Below are 25,279 nucleotides of genomic sequence, written 5' to 3'. Positions count from 1 at the left end.
ACCATTCAGATGCCACTCTGACAGTCACACTCCCATCACCTGAGACTTTAACTGCTGAGACAGAAGTCCCTTCACAGGGGTAAGTTCCAGTGAACCAAGGGATCCCCCATTTGAATTTCATACTCCTGTCTGCAACATTATTTGCAGCAGCAATTCCTTATGTCCACCTGTCCCTGCTAAGTGATGCTCTGCAAGACAGCCACAGAATCTTGTTAAACAGTAATTTATAGCATTTTAGGAACTGATCAAAAGAATGCATTGTAGGTGAGGGGGAAATGCTGAGACTTGGCAGTGTCCTGGGAACGGAAGCAACTAAGTCAAACTGCCTTAGAGAAATGCGTGCATGCTCCTTTGGGAGCTGTCCTAGACAGGGTCCAAGCCATCTCACAACTAAAGCTACCCATCTCACCCACAATTTGCCAGAATAGGAGAGAATGTCTTCGAAAAATGCCTTGGGCAGAGGGAAAAAAACCACATTGTCTTTCAAAATATTTGGGATCAGTACTGTCAAGATTCATCTCAGACCAGCAGAAAAAAACACTGCTGATTGGAGCTGGAAGAAGTAGAGAAGACTAGGGGAGAAGGCCAACTCCTGAACTCCTTCCAGCAGTTGGAGAAACTGGAAGCACGGTTTACATACTGAAGATCACTAAAGTCCCCCAAACTGAATAGTCTACAAGCAGAATTATTAATGTGAAGGAGAGGCATTTATCTACAGACATCATTTGTTTGACAGTGTGACCTGAGAGTCTAAAATAAATGACCCAGGGCTTTTACTTCATTTCTAATAGTCTGCCTAAAGGGAAAAAAAGGGATTTCATATCTTTATGGAAATATTACTAAAATATTGTTGTGAATCATCTTGTGATATCCTTTGCCTGGGATGGAAGACATATAGCTGAACAATGAGATGAGTTTCTTCCCTGTATTTCCTCCAACATTTAAGAAAATTACTACTGGGGAAAAAGTGCTTGATTAACAAGTGCTACGGTAGAGAAAATTGGAAAGGTCTTGTGACTTTGGCATAGGCATTAGAATGCTATATACATCTATTTGATCAATCTTACAATTTGTTCACATTGATAAAAATATTATATAATTGATGTGTAACCTATAGTAAGACATAAGGTTTTGATCCTTAGCAGGATTGAGCATATTTGTTGGTTATGCTGGGGATAACATGAGATAGCTTCCATGTTATTATGGTATGCAGATTGCTTCTCTTTAACAATTTATGGTAACAATCTGAAATACTTCTGAGAGAAACCCATGGGATTTAATCATCAAAGGATGAAAAACCCATCATCTATTCTTTGCTGATGACAATGACCTCACTGGATCACAGAGGAATAGGTGTGAAAATAACTAGGAAGAAAGAATGAAGGCACAAGCAACCAGACATGAAGATTTCTTATAGAAGGAGAAAGATGGTAGGGATATTGAAATCAGTTGAAACTGCAAAAATATTCCCATCCCAGTCAAGAGCTGCTGGAATGTGCTGGACCCCTCAAGCAGTGGGAAAATTTAGCACTCAGCTATGTGTCACTGAGAAATAAATCTAAAAAGTAGAAATCCAGCATTACTCAATAGCTGCTCCAGCAAAACAACATTGGAGTCTAACCCCAAGAGACCCCTACTCCCACTGCCCTCCCCTAAGGCAGAATCAACTATTCTTATATTATTCCCAATAGCTACTTGTCTACTCTGTTCTTCAAAAGATTTACATATGCTTTGTAAGTTAAAGCAGCACTCTAATTCACTCAGCGCTGACTCACCCAAGCACTCTTTCTCTGCTTCATTGTCTTGACTGTTGCAAAGGGGTTTTTCCTAACTTGCTTCTTCCTAGTTTCTGCTAGTTTGCTACCTAATCTGCTTCCTAATTTGCTTCCTCCATTCTGCAGTCTAAATTCATGACACCTTGTGCACCACAAAGGTGGAGAAGAGGACTTGAGTACTGCTCTTACATATTCATCCTCTCCCTCAAATGAAGTAGTTCCAGTTTCTCCAATATTTTCCTTATTTTCCTGTTTCCTAGCCCTCAGAGCAGTTTGGTCGCTCTCCTCAGGACTGTAACCAAACAGGCTCTATCCTCCTTGAACTGAGACGCCTGAAGGCCCTGTTCTGCCCTGTCAGAGGCCTTATTAACCTCAAACACAGTGCCTGAATTTTTTTCTGTCTCTCCCTTTGATCACACCTGATGGCAAGCTGCCATCCAGCTGCCTCCAGCCTCCTTTCTGAGCCATTGCTCAGCCTGTCTTTGTGAGGATTATTCTTGCTAGAGCATAGAACTTCACATCTCACTCACTTGCATTTAATTGTTTCCAGACTGTTTCTCCAGTTTGTCACTATTAGCTTTAATTTTGATTCTGTCTTCCAGTGTATGTACACTCCTTGGAAGCCTGGCATCTGCAATTGTAATGAGCATGATCATATCCATTGTAGGATATTAAATACTATCTAGGATATTAAAGTATATGTTGAATAATACCAGATCCAAGGCCAAGCCCTGCAAAATCATGTTTGACCATTTTCTTATCTTTTGATAACAAACCACTTGGGAACTACACGACTGAGCGCAATTTTCAAAATTATATTCATTCTGTAGGAGTTTCATCCAGGATGGTTTGCTTCCTCCCTGTGAATTGAAATAATATTTTGCTATGAGAAGGTAATGATTTATTTTCATAGGCCAAGTATTACTGAAATGGAAAAGGCTGTCTTAGGAGAGGCCAAAATCACCTTTGATGGGCTGGTGGGATGTGCTAAGTATTGTAGATTGCAGTGACACACCATAATGGACAAAGATACAGCTTACCTCTATGGCATACAATGGATTCACTGCTCATAACTGTGGCAGGGAACATGAAAAGAGATCAGTAGGGCATCAACAACATGTGCTGTGGTTCCTGCAATGTGTGTGTGTACCAGGGAATTGAGTACAATGCTGTGTGCAGAGCTCTCCCCAAGCCCCCAAACCAAGGTGTCCAAGATGGATGTGGACAAGAGCTGGGCTGGGGAAGCACCCTGTGGTTCTTTAGCCATCATGCCTTTTGAATAGGTCAAGTGCATCGAGCTACATCCCAAACTGGCACTGCAACCTGCCTGGCACAAGAGTTCAGTTTTCCCACAGGCCAGCTCCTACACTACCTTGTCTCCACTGTCTAATGTAATACAGGGGTCCTCAGAAAACACTGTCCTCTCCTCTGGGTGAACAGTTCCTGGAGCCTTCCTTCTTTTTAGCTCTCCAAAATACATGGTGTATATTTTATAGCCTTGTGAAGATTTGTGCACAGGGCTCCTAATGGCTGTGAAGCTGTGTGGAGTGAGTCATGTCTTCTACTGGCCTGGCCTGCTGACTCTCCTTCTGGACAGTAAAAGAGAGAATTTCTCCCAAGTTTTCTCTGGAACTGAATATCTCTATTAAAAAAAAAAAAAAAAAACAAAAAAAAACTAACAACAAAACTGTTTAACTTTTTGGCAAAAGTTTCAAGAGTTGGAAAGAAAAAATTACGCTAAGCTCAGTCAGAGACTGACACAGACTGTCTAAACATAATCTAAGTCCCTGGAGTTTCTGTAACTTGCAAATGAGTTAACAACTAAAAAAGTTATTGTAATTCCATTCTTCAGGTTTCTGAGGAGCATGTTTTGCAGGAGGACTGAAACTGCAGCAATATCTAGAGCAAAACTTTTACAACTAGTCCAAATCCACGTGAACACTCACTTTCCCAAACTGATCAGTGTCAACCACCTTTTCCTAGGTTCTCTTTCATACTATCTCCACCTCAGGGTCATCTGCCCTTCCTTTACCTCTTTTTTTTTTTCCTTCTTGTTTTCCACCTAGATTATCCCCCCAAATGGAATCTCCACCATCAAAATAGCCCCAGAACAAAGCAAGGGACTGACTACCCCCTCTGACACGCAACTTTCCATATCTTGAGAATCCTTCTTGCACTGGAACAGAAGGAGATGTGAATAGGGCAAAACAGTTTTGGACACCTCCCTGATGCACCAGCACAGCAGGGCAGAAAATGGTCAGCTTGTCTCTCCTGCTGCTTGTGGAGATGTTGGTAATTTAGGGTAGGGATGAATTAAAACAACCCCATCCAACATTTCGAAATGGCACAATTTTTTACACTTCTTTTTCATTAGGAATGCCCTGTGTATGAAGATAAAACATCAGAACACTTGACTTTTCTACTGGATCAGACATTCTAATAAAGTAAGTTGCAGGGGAAGAAGAGTAAGGTTAGAGTAATTTAAAGAAGCTGTTCTGAAAGTTATCTCCTCTTGCTTGATCCACCCTTGTTTTTAACATTTCCTCAGACTCCCCCACTTTTTGTTGACAGGTTATGAGAGGATGGGTGGTGGCTTTTTCCGAGAGCAGCATGAGATGTGGTTACATGAAAAATACGCACGTGAGAGCTCTGCAGTGGATGCAAAACTGATTAGGGGCTTTTTTTGCTCTGAAGTGGGGCTTCATTAGCCAACAGGCAAAAAGAAAAATTACTGTGTTTTACAATAAAAAGCTCAATAAGACAAAAAAATACATTTTGATGCAAAAATATGGCTTTGTTTGTTTCACGGAACATTCTGAGTTGGAAGGAACACCCAAGGATCATCGAGTCCAACTCCTAAGTGAATGGCCTGTATGGGGATTAAACCCATGACCTTGACGGTATTAGCACCGTGCTCTAACCTACGGAGCTAATGTCAGGGGCTTCTGGAGACAGAGAGAAAAAAAAAAACCAGAGATGCTACAAAACAAAGCAAGGAGGAAGGCACTTTGTTAGGCTGGATGGTTGAGATCAGTAAGCAGCAAAGGCACAGGCACACAGACTTCCAGGGCAAAATTATGCTGCCCCAAAGGCAAACATGGAGCAAGGAGGAGGGGGGCCTGGGTATCCATGTGAGGTGGAGTGGTTTTGTCCATGTTAAATTATCCTGTCTTGAGGGAAAGAGCACCGTGCTCCCTGGGGGACAGGTTTCTGGAGGAACATCACATGCTGCGAGCAATGTAGGTAAGGCTGCCGTCAAGGGACGATGTGGCAAACAGGAACGAATCAAAGCGACTCCTCTTTGTGCATCTGCAATGGAGGCTGAGTCATTACCATTCATCACCAGCCCGACTGGTGTGTTCATTCTGGTGACAGTTGTTTTCGGGAGAGAGGACAGCTTTTGATGCCTTTTAATTCCTGAAAATAAAAGAAAAAGGGCTGTCAAGGTAACAGGCACCCGGAGAGGCTGACTGAAAACAGTGGGTGAGGAAATAACTTTAAGTCCCAGGGAAATGCAGCACAAAAGGGAGCTGCCACAATAACCAGGACAGTGTGGCTTGCTCCTTCACTTTTATGCAGGAAGCAGTAAATGGCTAAAACTTCCCATACTCAGTTTGCAAATAAGCTTCAATCACAGGACAACAAAGGAAAGTTAGCATTGCTGTTGTGGGGTATTTTCTCTGTGATTCTTCCTAATAGGCTGTCTGTCTGGTTTGAGTGCTCACATCTGTATTTGTAGCATCATTCATCTTGCAGCTTATCCAAATCAAGCCCAAAAATCTTTCTCAGCAGACCAGGAGCCTCTTCTGGCTCACCCCAGTCCTCAGAGACTGACATGCTCCACCGCACCCCAGAGCAGTTTAGCCCTTGACTTTACAGGGGCTCAAAATTTCTGCCAACCACCTCCTGCTGTTTCCAGGAAACCATACGGCAGTGGCTGCCCATTGCCGGGAGTGGCTTTTGCTGGGAAGCTTTAAGGCAAGATACACCCTGTGGCTGTCTTTCCTTCAGCACTTCTCCTTTCCTTCACCCCCAGCACCTATTTCACGTGCTGGTCCCACAAGGCTTTGCAAGCTCAGCAGTTCCCAGCTCTGAGCCTGGGAGACAGCGTCTGGAGAGGTGCCGACCTCCTGTGCTGGCATCCCCTCCCTTCGGATTAATTCTTTTCCTCTGCAGCTTTCATGTCTCCATCTCTTCTCACGCCTCTCTCATTTTTCTCTGCTTCCCCTCATCACCCCATAATGCTGTTTCTCTGTTTTTATGACTGTCTCCATCTACTCAGCACTGTGGCAGGACGGCCTTACTGAGGCAGAGGGATGCTCCCATGAGCACAATAGGGAGCAGCTCTAATTACAAGTGAAGAAATCACTTCAAATAAGCAGAGCAGGAAAAAGAGTGAGGGGGGAAGTCTAGAAAGAAGTGACTTCCCCAAGCCTGTCCAGTGGGGCCAGAAACAAGTCCTCTCCCTTACCTGTTGGGCCAAACTGTCATCTTTACTCTGTGGGGAAATAGCCAAGGGTAATTTTAAAGCAAAGCAAAGATCACGGGGACCCTCCTAGAAACAGAGTTCCTCAAGAAGTCTTGCTGATGAGGCAGAGAAACAACTGGGCAGTCAAGCCATACTGCCCTACCAAACAGACGCCCTAGGATGCTCTTGGCTTCTCCCACATTCACCTAGGAAAATACAGCTTTCCTACCCTGGCAAGGCAGCAACTCCCAGGTTGTGCAGCCAAGGCACCTGATGTGACAGTGAGGGGGAGGCACAAGATCTATGGGTTGCAGCACCACCTTCCAGGGACCTCGCATCCAGAGGAAGGCTGTGCTTGAGTTGGTAAGGGGATTTTCACTTTCCTGTGATGATCAAAGTGCTGCCACAGGATTTGCTAATGAACATGGCCTGGGCCGAGGTTAGGTTAGGTTAGGTGCTCCAAATGGACTTGTCCCATCTTTTGTCTTGTCTTCTCCATCAGGAGTAGTTCAACTTGTGCACTGCCACACAGAAACCCACTGCTAGAGCTATTAAAAAATCCAGTATAATAACTAGAGATGAGCTCATGATATCTGCTTGTGATTCATCATCCGGAAGCTGCAGTGAACACGACTGCTGTGCTGGGAGTCTCACTTCCAAGGGTGTGGCAACACATGCAATTACTAGACTGACTAATCACAGCTTAGTAGAGGTTTACTGTCATTACATTCTAACTTCTGGTAGCAGCGATATGAGGGACTACCTGTGCTAGGCTCCACAGCTATATGTGGACAGACATACACATGAAATATCCTTGAGTGGACTGATGAAGACAGCAGGGCTATGCAAGGCTCAGACACTACACCTGAAGGCCAAATGTATTTTTGTGAGAGTTTGGGTTAAGTTTGTTTGTAGAGAAGGTCCTCTCATAAACTGAGAGACCTGACACAAAGGAGTCAAAGGTCAGGAAACACAGTGACTGAATGGACCAGTGTGATGACAAATTAGTAGTGACAGAGACACTCAAATTATATGCCTATTATTGGCAGACAGTGAGTTTTACTTTGATGTCGTTCTGTTGTACACCTGATCAGGAAGGTCCCTAGGTTTGGTAATGCACCACAGACTGGGATAAGTCTAACTGCAAGAATCATGTCCCTGCTAAGGCATCTGCCCAAGGGACAATTGCCATCACCTTGGCTTTCCAGCTTGTCCAGATGTCCATTGCCCTGCATCACCCCAGCGTGGGTGAGAACGTGCTGTCACTGCTGCTGTGCTAAATAAAAAGTTAGTCCCCTGAACACATGACACTGAGAGAGATGGGGGGTTTCCTGTTGTCACACTGTCCCTGGGGTGAAAACGAGTTGCTCTGCAGACCCAGCACGGTGAGTGGTTCCCTGGCTCTATCTCTACCACCAGAAAACATTCACATTCATATGCAAAACCCTTACACGGGCTGACAGGGCTTCACTGCTACAGCATTCAGCAACAGGGCAGGGTGCGTTTTAAGCCTGCCCTGCCTGTCACTGCTCTCAAAATCAACTTCTCTCTCAACAGTAAAGACACTCGACCTCAAAACTCATCTCTAAGACTGGCTGTAAAAAGAAGAGGCGTTGTTTGTATGAATGAGATTGTTTTCGTAAGTGCAGATGCGGAAGCTGTTACCACCAAAATGTTTAGGCAGCTGGTAAAAGGAAATAGTCGAGCTGTAGTGTAGGAACCAGTTCAAGCACTCAGCTCTGGCTGCTCCCTGAGCTGTGTCCTTTCCACGATGCAGCACGCCCAGGAAGATTTGACTGCACCCGGAGAAGAAGATGATGCCTTTGAGGAAGGTAAAGTCATCTTTTATTAAACTAATCCTTCTCCTACTCAGACTAGAGGCTGGTTTCTAGCCTGGGTGGTATTTCTTGAGTAAATCTGAAGTTGTCTATGGGCTCCAAGGTCACAGGGTGACCAGACTTTCTTTTTCTCCTGAGAGAATGGAGAACAAAAGGACTACAGATACAATAAAAATACTTTTCCTCAGAAAGGAAGTTACTGCAGAAGAAAGCTGGGGGGACACCCAGTGTGTTTTCTACAGTGGCTGCACTGTGCAAAGCAGCACATTGGGCATTCGACACCACAGGTGCAGCTGTCATTAAAGTAGTAGGAGCTCTTTGCAGGGGCTAAAAGTGATTTGCTACTTAAATTATCTGAGCAGAATTAGCGTCCTCCTCTCCGACTGCCACAACCTGGGGTACTAAGCCAGTGTCATAGTTCCTTATCCCTAAAACTGCTTCTGCTGGTGCTTGATTCCTCACTGCTTGCATCCTGTGCCACTGTTTACGTGTGTACTCAGTGCTACCAGGTCAAAATAGCAGAGATGCAGGTAAGAGGACTCAAAGAAGGAGAAAGAATCTGGCCCACAGTGTCTAATTTCTGCCCCTGCTCACTGCTTTGCACTTGAGCAGGGGCCAGGGGGAGAACTTGCTCATGCAAATCTTCTCCCGGCCCCCAGCCCTCCGCAGTTTCCAAGGGAGTTGAAGGCACAAAGAGCTGCCTGGATCCACTCCAAAGACTGTGAACCTTTAAACTCACTTTCAGCACAGCTTCAGCAAGCCTCATTTAAACAAAGCTCAGCTGCGGTTGGTATGGAAAACTTAGCAGTGAATAGTGCCAAATCAAGTTATCTGAGCCCCAGTGAAAGGCACCAACTCTGAAAAGAAAGCAGTTTCAGTGATGTACTGTCTGTACTCAAATACATTTCTCACGTCTATATGCCCCCACTCTTCACCCTGTGTCCCAGTCTGGGCTCAGAAGGGCAACGAATGTGCAGAAAGAAGAGGGCAGAAGCATTTGCATTATGGAAAAAGTGCTGATAGTCCAGGGAACACCTGATGCCATTGGGCAAATCAACTAGCATTGAAAGTACCCTGTTGCATTCCCTGCATTCTGCACTCAACACAGGTGGATACTGCTTCCCAGGATAATCATCCACATGCTCTTACTTGATATGGACATTTTCAAGTGCTCTGAAGAGCCAGTGGGACTTAGGCTTCATTGCTGTTTCTGAAACCTTTAGCCTATGTTCTTAATTAGAAATGTAGGAAGGAGAGAAATGTGTTTGAGTTGACACATATATTGTGTTATCTGAAGGGAATGATACACCATTTAAAAAATCCTTTCCAGCCTCTCAGCTAAGTTGTTTCTGGCAGGGCTGATCCTGCAATAGTTAGAAGCTGATCCTGCTTTTCAAAGGCAAGAACATTTTAAAAACCTCTCTATGACCCTGCTTGGAACAGAAGGTTGGAACAGATGACCTCCTGAGGTCCCTTCCCACCTGAGTTATCCTACAAGGCTATGAGTTGGTGACAGCCTCTTCAACTCACCTACATGTAACTGGGAAAAAATGTACCCCAGCTTCTCTCTCAGACAGAGGGTCTGTTGGCTCCCAAATCTGCCAGCCAGAGAGCCCAGACAACACAGGCACAGTGATGGCCTTCCCCTTCACCGCCCTCTCCTCTTTTTTGGGCAGGTTAACAGGGAAACATTAACTTTTTGGCTGCTATTTTGGGAACGCTGTTGACCCTGGACAACCCAGCTCTCTCCCCCGGGCTGGGTGGGATCCGAGCGGGGAGGAGCAATGCCTGTTTCACTCACAGGGCAGCCCTCGCCTGCTCATGTTGCAGAAACCCAGGCACCAGCCAAAACTTAGTCACAGGTTTTTAGGCCAGATGGAGGCATTTGTCAGATGTTGAACTCCCAGCTCAGTGCAGACCACAGCTCTTAGAGCATGCACTATTTTTTATTATTTTCCACATCCAGATTGGTTTGGAAAATGGTGATGGCAGATCTCTGTCTACCTTTTGAACTTGTCACAATGCTTAGCTACTGTCACAGTTAAAGACAGCTGCATCTTATTTCTTCTAGCACTGATTGGTCTAGTCTTTTGAAGTTAGTTTTCCTTCTTGTCCAGGGAGAGCTAAGATCTCACTATTTTTTGTGAATATAAATATCTCATTTACTATCTACAGAATGTATTCAGACCACTCCTATCCTTTGCCAAGCAGACTGTTATCATGACAGTTTCCTTATAAAGTTTTAATCTTTTAAGCATTTTCTTGTTTTTGAGACCAGTTCCTTGGTGGACACCAGCATGGAGCCTAGTGCTCCCAAACTGTTAGACCAGGGAGAAATCCAGAATTTATGTATCTGTTCACTCATACTTTATAAATACATATATATATATCTCTCAGGATCAGTTCAAGGGTCTGCTTAAGTCTTTTCAGGTGCCAGCATCATGTGAGGGTCTGTTCTTCACCAGATTTTTCCCTATAATCTCCAAGTCTTTCAGAGTCAAATTTCTCAGGACATAGTCAATGCTATAACTATGGCTTATCTCCTTTGCTCCCAGCTATGCCCATACAGAGCCAGATGAATTATCTCACTTTCTTAAGTAGCCTGTTCTTGGAGTGATTTACCACTTCTCCAGACATCATGCCATCTACATATTCAGTCAGTCACTGTTTAAAATTCCCTTTCAGGTCACTGAAGTGAAAAGAGTTCAATCCCATAGGGAAGAACCAATCTTTGTATGTCCTCACTAGAAACTGGCATCCCTGATGGTTTCTCAGCTGTGTTACATCTGTCAAGATCTCATGCAGTACCAAGTCTTATTTCTTACAGAAGTCCAAGTACACTATCAATGCAATTATTTTCTCGAAAATTCTAACAAGTGCAACTGATTGTATTCTATCTCCTTTAATTTTGCTTATATGACTCTTACATCAGGTACCATAAGAAAGCCAGGACCACTGCCAGGCTATCACATCATTGGTGACACAACATGAACTCATAGCTCTCTCGAATTCCTCTAGTGTTTCAAGTTTTTTGAAAAATCAACAAGAAGTTCCTTGAATAACTTCTCAAAACTACAGTTTAAAATTCTCATTTGGGAAAGATAAAGGGGGAAATATTTTCCCATTGATATAGACTGTAAGATGGCACTGATATTTTCCCACATGCAAACCAAAACATTTGTTGAAAACTTCTGTATTTTCTTCAGCATAATTGATAATTCCAACATTTTCATATACTTATGCTCCAGGAGAAAATAATTTTTCCCTATTATACATTGAAATGGCAAGTCACAGGGCTGGTTGTGACCAAGTATGCTAGAACTATTTTCAGAAAATATCAGGTTGACTCTTGCAACAGGTATTCAAGGCTTTGAAACGTTTGTCCTCAAAGAAACTTTGTTAGCTAACTCTCTTGTTTTCTAATAGCAGCCTTGCACTGACATTGTGCTCTCTCCTTCAAAGGATCTGCAGAGGCTTTGCAAGTGACTGTGCTTAGGTTCAGTGAAGCACAACTCCCTCTTCTCTGCAACCTGGCCAGTGTTTAGCAGAGCACAGCTGTAGTATGCAAAAGTTTTGAGAAGAAACTCTTTTAGCCTCTTGAAAGCACAGTCAGTGATAGGTGTTGTTTCTTTTATGGCCCTACTCACTATGTTAATTCAAGGCAAGTGTCTTCAGTTAGTCTTACATTTTTCTTAGGTCAAAACACCTACTCTGGGGACAATGTTTTTTAAATTTTAGTGACTCTAAGTACCTTTAGATTCTGAAGTTATATTTCATTAAAAAGAAATCCCTTCCTCTAGCAGAAGGTTTCCCCTCATCACTGCAGCCAAACAGGCATGGATTTTCCCTGGCTCTGTCTAAGATGAGGAGCCAGGAATGCTCCTGTGGCTCCCAGGCCCAGAGAGGGAGGAAGATTTGGGCATGAGTCAGCTCTCTTGGCAGATTCTGGTTTCTGCGGGAGGAGAGCTGAGGACTCACAGAGAGGCATGATGCCATCACCCCAACACAGCCTCTGACTGGGACTAGAGGCTTGGCACAGCAGGAGCTCCTAGGTCAAGGAGACACATCTATGCACAGAATTTGCAAGCACTCAGCAAACACAGCAAGCATATAGGTCCAAGTATCTCGTTAGCAGTGATCAACATATTCAAACCGAGAATGAACAGGAAAAGTAGAAATTAGGCTGTGTTTTTTCACAGATCTTTTCATGCACCTGCTCTAGACTGATCTCTCTTCACATCTCTACTTCTCACCTCCTTTATGTGCCCTCTGGTTGTACCTGGGGTAACCATGACCGGCCTCTCAGACCATAGCTGATGCAAAATCCCATGCATGTTTTCAAGGTGTGGCGGAAGAAATCAAAACTGTCCTTTTCCTTGTGTTCAGTAAGAAAGCCCATGCTCTAGTTCAGTAGACCTGAGCCCCACTTTAGATGGTGTCCTGCACAGTCTCAGAGTCACAGGGCCCTTTCCTTGCCCAGGACTGATGTGCTGTTATGGCACAGAAATACATTCCAGCACTGCTGTCCATCAAGGCTCCCAGCAGGACAGTAACTGCATCAAACTTTTATGGTGTGCTTTAAAAATGTGCCAGATGCCTTTACATCCTTGTAAAGCCTGCCTGCTCCTATAGGAGAGAAAGGAGTTCTAGCTCTGGGGTTTGGGATCAGCATTGAGGTTTAGCTGAAACGAAAGACAGCTATGTACATGGTTGTATGCACTGCCTGCACATAATGAGGTTAGAGGTACTGGAGAAAAATGAGGATAAAGCCTTGGATGTTGACTTAAAGTTGAGACATACTCTTTGTTCAGCAACAATTCAGGTTAAGCCACTTTTCTCTTCCCCTAAAGCAATACAAGACACTATACTTCTCTTGGGCATACAACTGCAGTGACTTGTCAAAACGTCACGCAGGGACATCCATGTCACAGCTTGTCTGTGACCCATGGGACCAGGTTTCTTTCCATGCCTTATCTAGCTCTGCTTTCATGAGCCCCATCAGGCATGACCCCTCCCCACAGAGCACATCAAACTGGTGCAGCTATAAGAGAAACATGTCTTCCTAGAATATTCATGTGTGCATATCATTACGGGTATTCCAGCAGATGCCTACCTCAGAGATATACAGAGATACAGTTTTTCCTGTGTTTTCATCCCAAAGAGTGGCTACTTTTTATCCAGCATACAAGTGCCTAATATCTCAGAAGGCTATTGTAAGGATGAGCAACCTTGTGATGTATCAAGCATGGGAGCTCCTCCTTCCTGACTGCTGGGAGAAAGTGGATCAGTGTCCTGAAAACGTTTACAGGTCCCACCAGCCCTACTTGTCCTTTCGGCTTATCTCACGTTCCTGAACGTGGAGAACACGTGTGCTGTCCTTGCTGCAGCTCAGAGGATAAGTCCCATCACCAAGGCAACAGTGTCTGCTTCATCCAGAAAGATAGACTGTAGAGATATTTGGCCTATAAACTCAGACTGAAGCACCTTTCTCCAAGAGCATGATCAGACTTATTTAACACACAGTACAAGGCCATCAAGGAAAAGAAGGTGCTCTCTTACGGAGCATTTTTTCTTATTCCTGTTTACACTGAATGCTCCGCTCACCTGCTCCTTGCAGCTGCTTCTTTTTGGTTGTGATCCATGGGCAGACACAGAGTTATGCGAACTGGGGAGAGAGCTTTTTTTGGTTGGAGGAGTCAGTGCAAGACACCCATCCCCACCCTAGGCACCCCCACACTGACCCACCCACAGTGCTCCGACCCGTCGGCACTTCCAGCTGTCCTGGGCAGCTGGAGGGCTATTTTTAACAGGGCATCCTGCTCCATCTATGAAGCAGGAAATTTTGAGTCCATGAGGCCCGAAATGAAAAAAAAATAAAAGAAAAATATTGAAATGAGAGACACTTTCTGCTTTGTTCTCTCTCTACTTTTTAATTAAAGATCTTTGATCTTCTTGGTGTTTCTTTCTCTGTTTCTTGAAGACAATACTTTTGGTTCATATCCGTTGACAATATTTTTAGATCACTAATAGTAACAACAGTGAAGGGAAAAAACAGGTCAAATAAACAAGTGGCATTTAACCAGCCCTCAGAGAAAAGAGGAAGGTATGTACGAGCCAGAGAGAAACCACTGATCAGGTGTGCTTGGGGCATCTTCTAAGCTTGCAAAACAAGTGTCTTACTAAAGTCTGAAGCAAAATTGCCTTCTTTTTCACACATTTTTCCCCTCCTGTTTTTACATAGTGTCTTTACAAAGCTCTGTGAAACACAAGCTTTTTGTCACTCAGTCCCATCATTAAATTCACAAAATAAATGTGGCTTGGCTAACATGAGCAGGTGGTGTAAACAACTTCACCCCTTTAATAATTCGAGGCACAGCTCAGCTGCCTGTGAAATGAGCTTCCGCCTGCCAAGATGCTAAAACCAAAGACTTGTGGTTGGTGTACCAAGGGTGTGACAGGCACAAAACAACTGGGTCAGGAAGTGCAGAGTTAAAAGACAAGGAGTGAAAACAGTCTGAGAGCATATATTAGAGAGAAAGAGAGAGAAAAGAGCAGTCAAGCACTTGACAATGTCGCAGAGGCACTAAAAAGTTAGTGGTGGGAAGATTTCCCAACAGTAGGGAAATATATATATTTCAGCATTGCTTGTGAGAGTGAGGGGTGTTGTCAGGCCTCACAGAATTTTAAGCAGTATGTTCTTGATCTGGCATCCAAGAGTGGAGAAATACTTTGAAGTAGGGGTTTATGTTGTGAAGAGTCACTGGTATTCCTGTGTCTTTGGCAACTGGAAAACAGGTGAAGAAAAACCGCTATGGAAATCCATATGCAGAGCATATAGGCTTAACTCTGCATAACTTCCAAAGGCTGACATTGGCTTACTCTGGTTTAATTGTGGACAGTCTGGGAATTGGAAAGTTAAGAGACCCAGAGCTTGGAAATGATACCTAGAGTTCAAATGGTTGGCAAAAAGATAGAAAGACAAAAAGTGAGGTAGAAAGAAAGGAAGCCACAAAGAGTGAGAAAATAAAGGGATATTTTGGGGAAACCCCTGGCCTTTACTGCCTATGTCACAGCATTGCATAAGCCTGCCTAAAATTAGTCACAACCCATCTCTCAGAGAGGAAAATACACTCAAAGTAGCCCAGCCCAATAAATGCTTAATCCCATAATCCCAGGTGAAGTGACCACCCTGGGAAGCAAAACCCAAAACTGCCCCCAAAACTCAGAGCTCTCTGAAGTGCCTATAGCACTGCACACAAGAGCTTGCAACAGCTCTCCTTTCATCATACCCGGCTGCTCCCCGGGCCAGCCCTGCCTTCCTGCCCACCCCGTGCCCAACCCTAGGGGAAGTCACACGCAATGATGAGCTTTTGTGCAATACCAGAGTGAAAAGCCCTCTGGTGTCCCCTGAGGAGTGTGCCTATGGTTCAGGTATGGCAGCAGCCAAGCAGCGATCCAGGAGCTTTCCTGTAGGGGTGTCACAACCACCTGTGGCGGAAGAGAGAGGGATAGCCTTTCTTGGGGAGCTCAGTAGGATGGCTAAAAGCTCTGTGATTTTATTTTCATTGACATAGACATTAAGTTCTCAGGGACTCCTGCAGGACCTCAGGGAGATGAGGTTATAAAATCTCACATATTAGCCCTACGGCTCTCTGAAGTTTGTGATTAAGATGCCAGTGGCTAGCAAGGCTGGCCAGTGTTCAGGCTCTACAGCATAAATGGAGCTTTGCTCACATCCTTCTCACTACATGGTAGCTCAGGGCAGTGGAAGGGCTCTGTTGTGAACATGGATGTAACTTACTTGACACCGTGTTCATTTTAGCAGGGTGGTTGTGACTGTGTAGAAGTGCAGTTTGCCAATTGAGAGCTCCTGAAAGTTTTGAAGTCCCACTCACTGCGTTTTCTCATGCAACCAGGAAGAAGAAAAAGTAAGGACAGGGCCCAGGTAATGTCACAGAGCTAACAGAGGTAGCACCAAGCAAATAAGACTTTTTTCTGCCTTGAATGTCACCAGCAGACCAGAGGTCACTGTGGTTTCTTAATGCTGGTAATGTAAAGAGCGGAGCGAGCATAGCCTGCTGCTTCTGGGGAACCTGTGAGTTCTGGAGTGTCATGTGCAGAATCTGTCCAATTTATGAATTGAATGATCCAGGAACTTAGGCTTACATGAGGAATGAAGGATTGGGCCTTCACACTGAACTAACAGATTTCCTTTTCTTGAATGTCTTGGAGAAAAGAGAGGTTTTATAGATGTAGATAGATTTGAAACTAGATAGCATTTCTGAGATCCTCCTACAAACACATGCAAGGAGTGCCACACTAGCACTTTTTTTTTTTTTTTGAGAGAGGGGTGGGAATGTTGAAAAGAATCCATATAAAAATATTCTCAAAGAAAAATGAAGCCACAGGAGGAGCAGAGCACTCCAGCACTGCTGAGCTCAGCTCTGGAGTTGGATGTCTGTAGCTTTTTTTTTTAATTTCCCTGTTGAAAAGCAAGCAGCTCGGGAGGTCCTGATGTGCTCTGCCTCTTCTGGCACTCTGGGGAGCTTCCTGCCCACTCTATTCCTGATGCCTGTTGTGAGCCAAGGAAGAGTTAGCTTAATCAGCAACACCAGCCCCTGATTAGTGCCAAGTTTTTGTCATTAATCACTTCAAAAATCACTGCACCAAAAATAGTTCCCAGGGTCAGATGTTCAAAAACTGACGAGGTTTCTCTGGTGTCATTTAACTTTAGCTGCAAAGCTAGACCACACCCCTAAAGAAACACTTCTTGTTTGTTTTACATTACATATTGTTTGTAAATTCTTTTAATTCAAATCCGCTCACAGCCCCAGTGACATGGTATGAAAAGCTGCTCTTCACCTTTCCTAGAGGAAAAGATTTCTCCAAGCGGTTAAACACCTCCAGGTGAAGGCAGGCTGGACCAACAAGCAACCTGTATTCCCTCAAGACATGAGTGGGTGTACTGGTCTCAGGGTTTAGTCATGAGCTTCTCTGTGTTGTGGACCACCCTCTCTCCTTTGGAATCTCAGTCCAAATACTTGGCAGATGCACTTGGGGCTCATTACATTACAGAGGCAGTATGTTCACTGCGCTCCCCCGAATGGCATTTTGTGTGTGCTGCACTTGTTTTACATTTGCTATATTTAAGCCACAGAAATATGCGCTGATGAGGAAAAGAGGGAAGTGGCGGTATCTGGGGGGCAGAAAGGGAATTAAAATCATTTCTCAATGCTGCAATCATCTGTGCAGAACCACGGACCAGGAGAAGGAAAGAGGAGCGTGGTCTCTGACTGCACCAAGGACCTTGCTGGGTCACCCATACTGCTGTGTATCTGGGAATGGTTTCAGGGCAAGTCTGGTGTTACATTAGTGTAACTGAGGGTGGAAATTGCCTGGAGCCTGTGCCCCAGAGCTTCCTCCTGGGTTTCTATCGTGAAACTGCCATGTTAGGGACATGCAGGAACACAGGTGCACAGCACTGCAGGATTCATGCACGGGACCTGATTTTTAAGTTGTCTGACATTATTTGTTCCTTTTCCCCTGCTCTCAGACTTTGCAACCTTCTCCTACCTGACGACCATTTTCCCCAGACCATGCCCATCATCTCTGCAACTTCTCCCTTCTTAACCATGACCTGTGGGACAACTACTGAGCAGGAGGAAGGCAGTCCCTGTTTCTACACGGCTGCTGGAGGTCACAGCAAGGCACGCCAAAGTCCTGAGTGCTCCTGACCTGCTTTTTCAGTCATGGACTTAGGATACCTTTGGTGGTTGTTGACATGTCCCGTAGTGTCTTGTCCCATATAATACAATCCTTCCAGGCCTGCTGTCTGCTTCATGGCATGGGGCAGACAAGTATGGGGCTGGAACAGCCATGTCTGAGACTACTAACCAGAATGTGCTTGGACATGTACAAAGAAAGATTTTCTCCTCCTCTGTGCTTCAGAGCTTGCCCCAAATTTGCCTCACAAGTGCAGGTGAGGGTACAAGGGGAATCTGGAGATGAACATGGGCTGGGGCCACATTTTAACTGCAGTCCTGATGTAACCAGCAGGTTTCAGCAGCAGACATTACTGTCTGGTAGCATGGGTAGAGATGGCTTCAGTTCCTAAGAACCCCAAACACAGCGGGGATCTCAGCCTGTTGTCATGTTGGAAGATGAAGGTTGTGGCAGGGAGCCAGGTCTGGGCACTTGAGAGCCAAGAAACAAGAAGGAGGCAAGAGATTTCCTAGCGATTCAAGAAGATCCCAATGAGGAAGCTAGGAACATATTGACTTTCTGTCTACAAAGCCAAATCCATTCCTGGAGATGGCCTTCTTGATCGTGTTGGTTATATTGGGACAGGCTGTCCTGAGCAGGTATCTCACATGCTGCAGACCCATGGAAAGCACTGGGTTCTACTCTCTGCTCTCCTCTGGGGGAAGTGGTTTCACAGCTGTCCAGCAGCAGGACTTTAAGCCAGCCCATCACCAACCTTGTCTGACAGTCAGGCTCTCAAAAAGTAGGCTAACAGCGTCATACTTGTCTCTTCAGATCTCTGATCCCTCCTGTAGCTTTGATCATTGCATAGCATAGCTGACTTCCAGCTGTCCAGGAAAGCAAAAATTAGTTTCCAGCAGTTTTTCATGTGCCTTAACTAGAAAACAAGGAATGCTCTTGAAAAACAAGAGAGGGAGAAAAAATAAGGCTAGAGCTGCTGTACTAGACAAGCCATCCATACACTTGGTGTGCATTTAAGAGTGGCTCAGCCAGCTCTGGTTGCTAAGCAGTCTGAGAAACTGGAATGTGCTTCTCCCTCCAACCCTGCATGAACATTGCCACCCAAAGTCTGCCCAGAAGAGGCATTGGGGATGATTTTGAAACAGGTTCTGGGGAAAAAAAAATGCAATTGGTGGCTCATTTGTCCTGCTCCCTCAAGTTACGTATGTGAGGGCAGGTAGGGTGTATGCTTGTGCATACTCCTTTGGAACTTCAAATGATGCCACAGGCACAGACCATGGGTGGGAAGTATTTTTGATCTGAAGGCAGCTATCTCAGACCACCACAAATTCAGCAAGGTGGGACAAAGAAGAGATAAAAGAAGGATTACTTGTGGGAAGGGTTATCTCATGTAGTATATCAAAAGATAAAGGTGACTCCCCTTTCTGTCCCTAGCCCTCTTTGTCTGCATCCATAGCTGTTCCTCAGAATACCAAGTGTGTCCTGACCACCATGCTACAGGACACAACCACTGCATTATTCTTTGGTCATTCCCAAAGAGCATCTGGCCAGAAGTCCCAGAAGACTGAATTTGTTCCTGAATCACTGCAGAGGATCAGTGCTCATAACTTTTTCCCACAAAGTGCCCTGGAGCAGCAGGTGGAAATCTTTGCAAAAGCAACATCATGAGAAATTAGGAACTTGAGGGTGGAGCAGCAACACTGTGATGGGAAGTAAAAGGGGGGAAATGGTTGCACAGTGGTTAGAGGATGTCAGCAGTGAAAAACAACTGGGTATCAAACTCTTACCTCTCCCCTAAAAGCTTTTCTAAGTGATGGCTCCAGTACCTGCCATGTTCCCCAACCTCAAATATGATCATTCACCTCTGGTTTTTGACCAAGGTCCCCAGGTGAGAGCAGTAAGGTTTGCACCCTGTGTTCCCACAGAAGGCTTGCCTGGGGATGATACCTGCTGGAGATGTCCTATGGGATGTTCATCAGCAATATGAAGATGCCTTGTGCATCCCTTGTGAGCGTGGGAGATACACAGAAACACAGCACAAAGGAGTTACAACAGAAAAATATATAAATTGTCTTCCTTAAAGGCTTGATCAGGCCTGATCTACCTCAAACAACCAAAACTCAGAGTTATGGTCTGCCCACCCATCCCCCCACTTCCTTTGGCCGCTTGCTCGTCCAAACATGCTAATGAGAAACCTCCATGTGAATTCGTGTCTGCATGCTCTGCTGAGCACTGCCACCCACCACCAGCCCTTGCTTTCAGGTGAATGAAGTCACCCAGGACTGAGCTAAGTCTTTGTATCTGCATAATAGACATACATCCCCACAGCAAGCAGGAAAATTGCAACAATGTCGCACATTTTCGAGTGGGTCCACACAGAGTCCTCCCACAGAGTATTTTACGGGGGAAAGAGAGTTTCCTGCAGACCTCTGTCCAGACTTCTGGGTCCTGCTCCCCTTTCCAACTTTGTCTAGACACATCTGCAACAGATCTGAAAGCCTCCTGTTCTGTTGATTCACGGTATTCAGTGGGCTGGAGCCTGTGCGCCGTCGATGGGAAAAGTGAAGTACTTCTTGTTACATCCACCCCCCAGAGCGACGTGTAACTGATGCATATCAGCCAGAAAATCCTGCTCAGCCCCTTCAAGAAGCCTTCTGGGTGCCTGGGAGGGGCAGAGCATTTAGATGTCCTCTGACTATAATCTCTTCTCTGATAATCCTGATTTACTCTTCGGCCTGGAAGCAAAGGCTAATAGAAAGCAAAGTGCTACGGCAAAGCTCAATAGGTAATTTAGTAGCTCTGGCTTAGTTGTCTCAAGTATAATGTGGGGTTACTATCGCTGAGAATTAGTGTTTGTGAAGGTGCACTGGAGCTGGCAGGGAGATGGAAATGCAGCCTAATTGGCAATTATTGCTTTGCAAAGGTCACTGTTTTCTGGAAACAAAGCTAGAATCAGCTGTTGTCACTTAGAAATTTCACTGGGGACACTCACCGATGACCTATTTTTAACATAACAGAAGATCACACTGCAATAGTGAATAATTCATAGGAGTAGTAGCATGATCACAGCCACAATACAATGGCAGCTTCGGTTCCTGCTTGATGATGGAGGTAGACAGAGCTCTCTGGCAATTTCCACTGAATTAGCAAAACAAGACACACGTGAAATGACTGACCCGAGCCTTTCAAAAGCATGTATGTCAGGATGAATATATGTCCAGAAGGCCTAAATGGGGCAAAGATTTTATCTAGAGCATCCTTAAATCTACTCAGTCTCCCAGCTGTTTCAACAAGCTACAGCACTGGGAGCAGGGAAGTGGGAATGTGTGTAGGGTTTGTGGTGATGGAGAGGAGGAGATTAGCTTTCTGTGTTTGCTATGCAAAACTGTATTGAGAAAACAAGAGAAACAGCTCATACGTATTTGCATAGGATAGAGGATATTTCCTTGAAAGAAGACGCTGCAGAATGAATGAGGTATTTGCATCTGCAACCTTAAGTTCAAAGAATCTTTTGCAAGATAAGACCAAAAGGTCCAGAGGAAATTAGTAACAATTGCCCTGAACTGTAGAAGCCTCAAGGTTAATGTAAGATGCTGCAATTTGTCTATGGCACAGAAAATCTTTAACAAATTAACCAGGCTTCCACAGTGAGAGCTGCCACCCCCTAAAAGGCTGAAACGGACTCAAGCGCATATTAAGTATGCATGATGAGACATTTATAGCTTTCAGCATTGCCACAAATATTTCCTCTCCTCTTCCCCTGGCATTCCATAGCCCAAAGCGCACAGCTGCTTTTTCCAGAAAGCAACTTCTCTGCCTTAGCCTCAGAGTTTACATCCGAAGTGACATATATGAAATGGGTGAATAGTTGATTCAGTCAGAGACATAGAAAGGTCACTCTTAAAATTTTGCCTTGGAGCTACAGCAATGGCACTGTGTTGGCAGAAGCCCCTACACTTTTTCTAGTGGAGAAGTGGGTTCCTCTGGAAATGGCACAGCCGTGGTTGCTGTACAACACATTTGAACTCAGAAACCTTGGAAACAGCCTGTAGGCCCCAGGGGTCTGCACACCAGTGTGAAGAGCATCCTTTTCTGCTTTTACTGAATCTGGAGTAATTTTCTTTCATTTCTTCTTTTTAAGGCTACGGGGTGCTGTTTATTTTCAGCATACAATATAAATAACTCATCTTCATTGTTACTGCTGAAAATCATTCAAGATGATAGGTCAGATTGGATTTTTTATTCAGGGACAGCCTTGGTTTGTTGTCTTTTTTTTTCCCCATGCACAGTGCTCCGTGAAAACCTAACTCTTTCTTTTAATTTCCTTAACTTCTCCATGCAGTATCATTCTCTATGTGACAGGTCTGTGTACTCCATGAAAAACCTTTGCATTTGAAAGGGTAAGTCTGCCTATCCTGACCCAAATGGGGAAAGATACAGGCATATAGGGAGGGCATCAGTATTGCCTCCTCAAGCCACCTTCCAGATTGTGTCTATTTACCAACCCATAGATCTGCCAGGGATTCCCTCTGTCCTCCAACCCACCAAAAAAAAAAAAAAAAAAAAAAAAAAAAAGGCACTTTCAGCTATCCAAGAAGCACAAGGGAGAGCTTGTTGAAGGACCCTATAACAGCCTTAAATGTTGGCAGAGGAACAGCAAATAGTAAATAGTATAGAAAATACAACATGTGTGTTTGGTACTTCTGTTGGTTGATGTAAAGTCTAGCGTGTAAAAAAGTCGCAAAAGAGAAATTAAGAAGTCCTAAGGACAGCAGTAAATACAGAATACTTACACCTACAGAGAGATGTATTTATAGTAAAAAGGACTATACATTTTGGAAGGACGACTAAATTTGAAGAAAATACCCCGCAGTCTCTGGGAAAATGTGGTATTCCTGCCTCTTTTTTCTCAGGGTAACAGAGGAAAGATGTTCAAAGGAAGAAATGCAAGATCCGTTCATTGCAACGTTTTTTCATTTATAGTCGCCTTTAACTGCTGTGTTCAGCCCGCCCAATATCCAAATTTAGAGCTCTCACACACACCCTGCTGAAGGCAACGGAGGATACAGTGAGTGGCCCATGGGCCACGAGGAAGGCAAGCGGCGGCAGCCCGTTCCCTGTACTATTCCACGGGGGAGTGGTATTTTGTGGATGTCCCACCTTTGGGACAAACCGCCCGAGAGGCCAGGCGCGTGGAATGGAAAAATGGAAGAGCCTCACCACCCCCGCCGCTCCCAAAAAGGTGCGGAGCCACCAGCAGCGCCAGCTCCGCCACATCCCGCCGGACGAACCCACAGCCGGCTCCGCACCCTCCGCCCCGCCCGCGGGGGCGGGCCGCGGCCGCGCAGCGCCGAGCAGCAGCACCGCCTCCGCCTCCTCCTCCTCCTCCCTCCCGCAGCTCCGCAAGGAAAAGCCGGCAGCGGCTGCACTGGCTGCCAAAGCGGCTGTGCGCGGCGACTGCCGGCGGGTTGTTCTCCGCTCCTCCTCGGTGTTATTATTTTAAAACTTTAAATTTTTTAGCGTTTTGGTTTTTTTTGGTTTTTTTTGGTTTTTTTTTTTTTTTTTTAGAAATTATTATTCGCTGTTATTAATTTTGCGGCTGCGGACGCTGCCGCCCGGGATGGGGCACCGCGGTGCCCGAGGAGCGCTGGGCGGCGGGCGAGCGGCGTCCCGAAGCGGGCTGTGAGCACCGCCGGCAGCAACAGGTACCCGGCAGGGCTCCGACACGGGTGGAGGTCGAGGAACCCGCGTGGGGAGGAGGGGGCGCTGCCTGTGCCGAGCATGGACGTGGCCGAGCGGAGCCCGAGGGCTGCGGGGCTGAAGAGCCGCTGTCACAGGAGCGGCTCCCGACCCCTCTTCATCCGCCGGTGGCGGGGAGTTAGGCGGCGGCAGGGTTTTGAGGAGGACAGAGGGGCTTCTGGAGGGCTTCCCATGCGTGGTTTTAGGCTGTGAATGTGAAGAAAACGTTGGTTGTGGGTGCTCGCTGAGGGACACGAAACTGGTTTCATGTTTTGTCACAGCGTGTGGAAGTGCTTAGCCCTGTTTCCATAAAAAAAAATCTCAGCGTTTCCTTAGGTCTTGTCTTTCTATTTACAGTGAGGTTTTATGGTATTACTGGTTGGAGGAGAGCTTAGAACCTCTTAAGTTCCCCTTTCTGTCTCTGGCTCATTCCCAAGGACTGATGCAAACACATTACACACTGGCATTGCTCTTCAGTTTACCTTTGAATGCCCTGGTTACAAAAGGTCATCCTAATCCTGTGACTGGTCTTTCTATTGCTGTGTTAACCGGGCATTTTGCTGTCTCTCATTCAAAGTTTCAAAAAGCTTTCTGGAAACTGTGTGCTTGTGGCCATTCTGCCTCTGCACCCTTTCATCCATCTCCCCGGAAAGAGCTGAATGTATTTCTAGTGTAGTTTCAACATTCATTAATCTGGCCGTGCATTCAGCCACGCTCATCTTAATTACCGTGTTTGAGCTGCTGTCACGCAGCTGGAGCCCGGGGCAGGGAACACGCTCTCCAACAGAAACATTATCTTCATCTTCTCCAGTGGCTAATTAGGTTTCACAAACATCCTTCTCCTGCATAAACAAAAGTAGGAACATACCCAAACAGGGAGCTTGAGGAAGGAGACATGAAAGGTGTCTTTCCTGGAAGATTTCTGTGCTAGCTGCCCAGCTGTCTTCGAGGTCTTCACACACTGGGAAGAGATACTGTGGGATCAGGTTTATAGTGACCAGACTCAGGAAGGTATCCACTGGGATAGGTTAGGAGCCCTGCTTTATAAACATAATGGGCAAATGTGACAGATTGTTCCGCATTTAAGTGTGGGTGGGTATATCTGTTACACAGTGGGAGCCTAAAGGCAGCAAAGTTTATCTTTTTTACCATAAATTCAACATTTCTCAGCTAGTAACTGAAAGCTCTAGTACACTCACTTAAGATGGTGTCTGCTGCTTGCAAGTGCAGATAAGCACTTGTGCAGTGTGGACTTTTACAATCACAGCATCCATAACCTGATGCTGGTTTAACTTTTCGCATCCAAACAGCACTTCCTTGACAAGGTGTGAGCTTTGGGGGTTTTGTTTGTTTGTTTTTGTTTTTAAGAAGAAGCATATTGAATTTATTTCCAGGATCCTGCCTAAGAAGCAGAGCACTTAGCTTTTTCATGTCTCTATCCTCTCTAGAGTGACAGTACAGTTGTATCTTAGAGGTTTTTCTCTATTCTCTATTTTTCTCTATTAATTCAGCAGAATTAATATTTCTTAAATGCTTGGGAATGTATAAGGGGAGAAGTGTGTGGTTTGTGAAGAAGCATCCATAAGTGAGAAACCATAAGTGAGAAAGGTGCTTTGCTTCCCTTGAGCTCTCAAGGCACATGACAATTTATTCACCTGTATCACAGAAGAAACACTCGAGGTAAGACTGTTGTGAAGAATGGCCTCAAAACTCATAGCAGCATGTTTACAGGCTGT

At 45.1% G+C, this 25,279-nt stretch overlaps 1 protein-coding gene across 3 annotated transcripts in view; it reads left to right on the top strand.

Moving 5' to 3' along the window:
- Positions 1-25,279, top strand: part of RIPOR2 (RHO family interacting cell polarization regulator 2) — a 107,643-nt gene that overhangs the window by 31,679 nt on the left and 50,685 nt on the right. The window contains exon 1 of one of the 3 annotated variants that reach the window (XM_064658443.1): positions 7,951-8,075. The exons of 1 other annotated variant lie outside the window; for it this stretch is intronic. In XM_064658443.1, coding sequence (XP_064514513.1) covers positions 8,015-8,075 — 61 coding nt within the window. In that variant the 5' untranslated portion in view covers positions 7,951-8,014. Of the gene's footprint in view, positions 1-7,950; positions 8,076-23,338; positions 23,510-25,279 lie in introns of those variants that run through there. One more of the 3 variants, XM_064658454.1, reaches the window with a different exon arrangement.

The sequence above is a fragment of the Pseudopipra pipra genome, chromosome 1, assembly GCF_036250125.1.
Source record: "Pseudopipra pipra isolate bDixPip1 chromosome 1, bDixPip1.hap1, whole genome shotgun sequence".
Taxonomy (NCBI): domain Eukaryota; kingdom Metazoa; phylum Chordata; class Aves; order Passeriformes; family Pipridae; genus Pseudopipra; species Pseudopipra pipra.
This window is presented reverse-complemented; position numbering and strand designations above follow the sequence as displayed.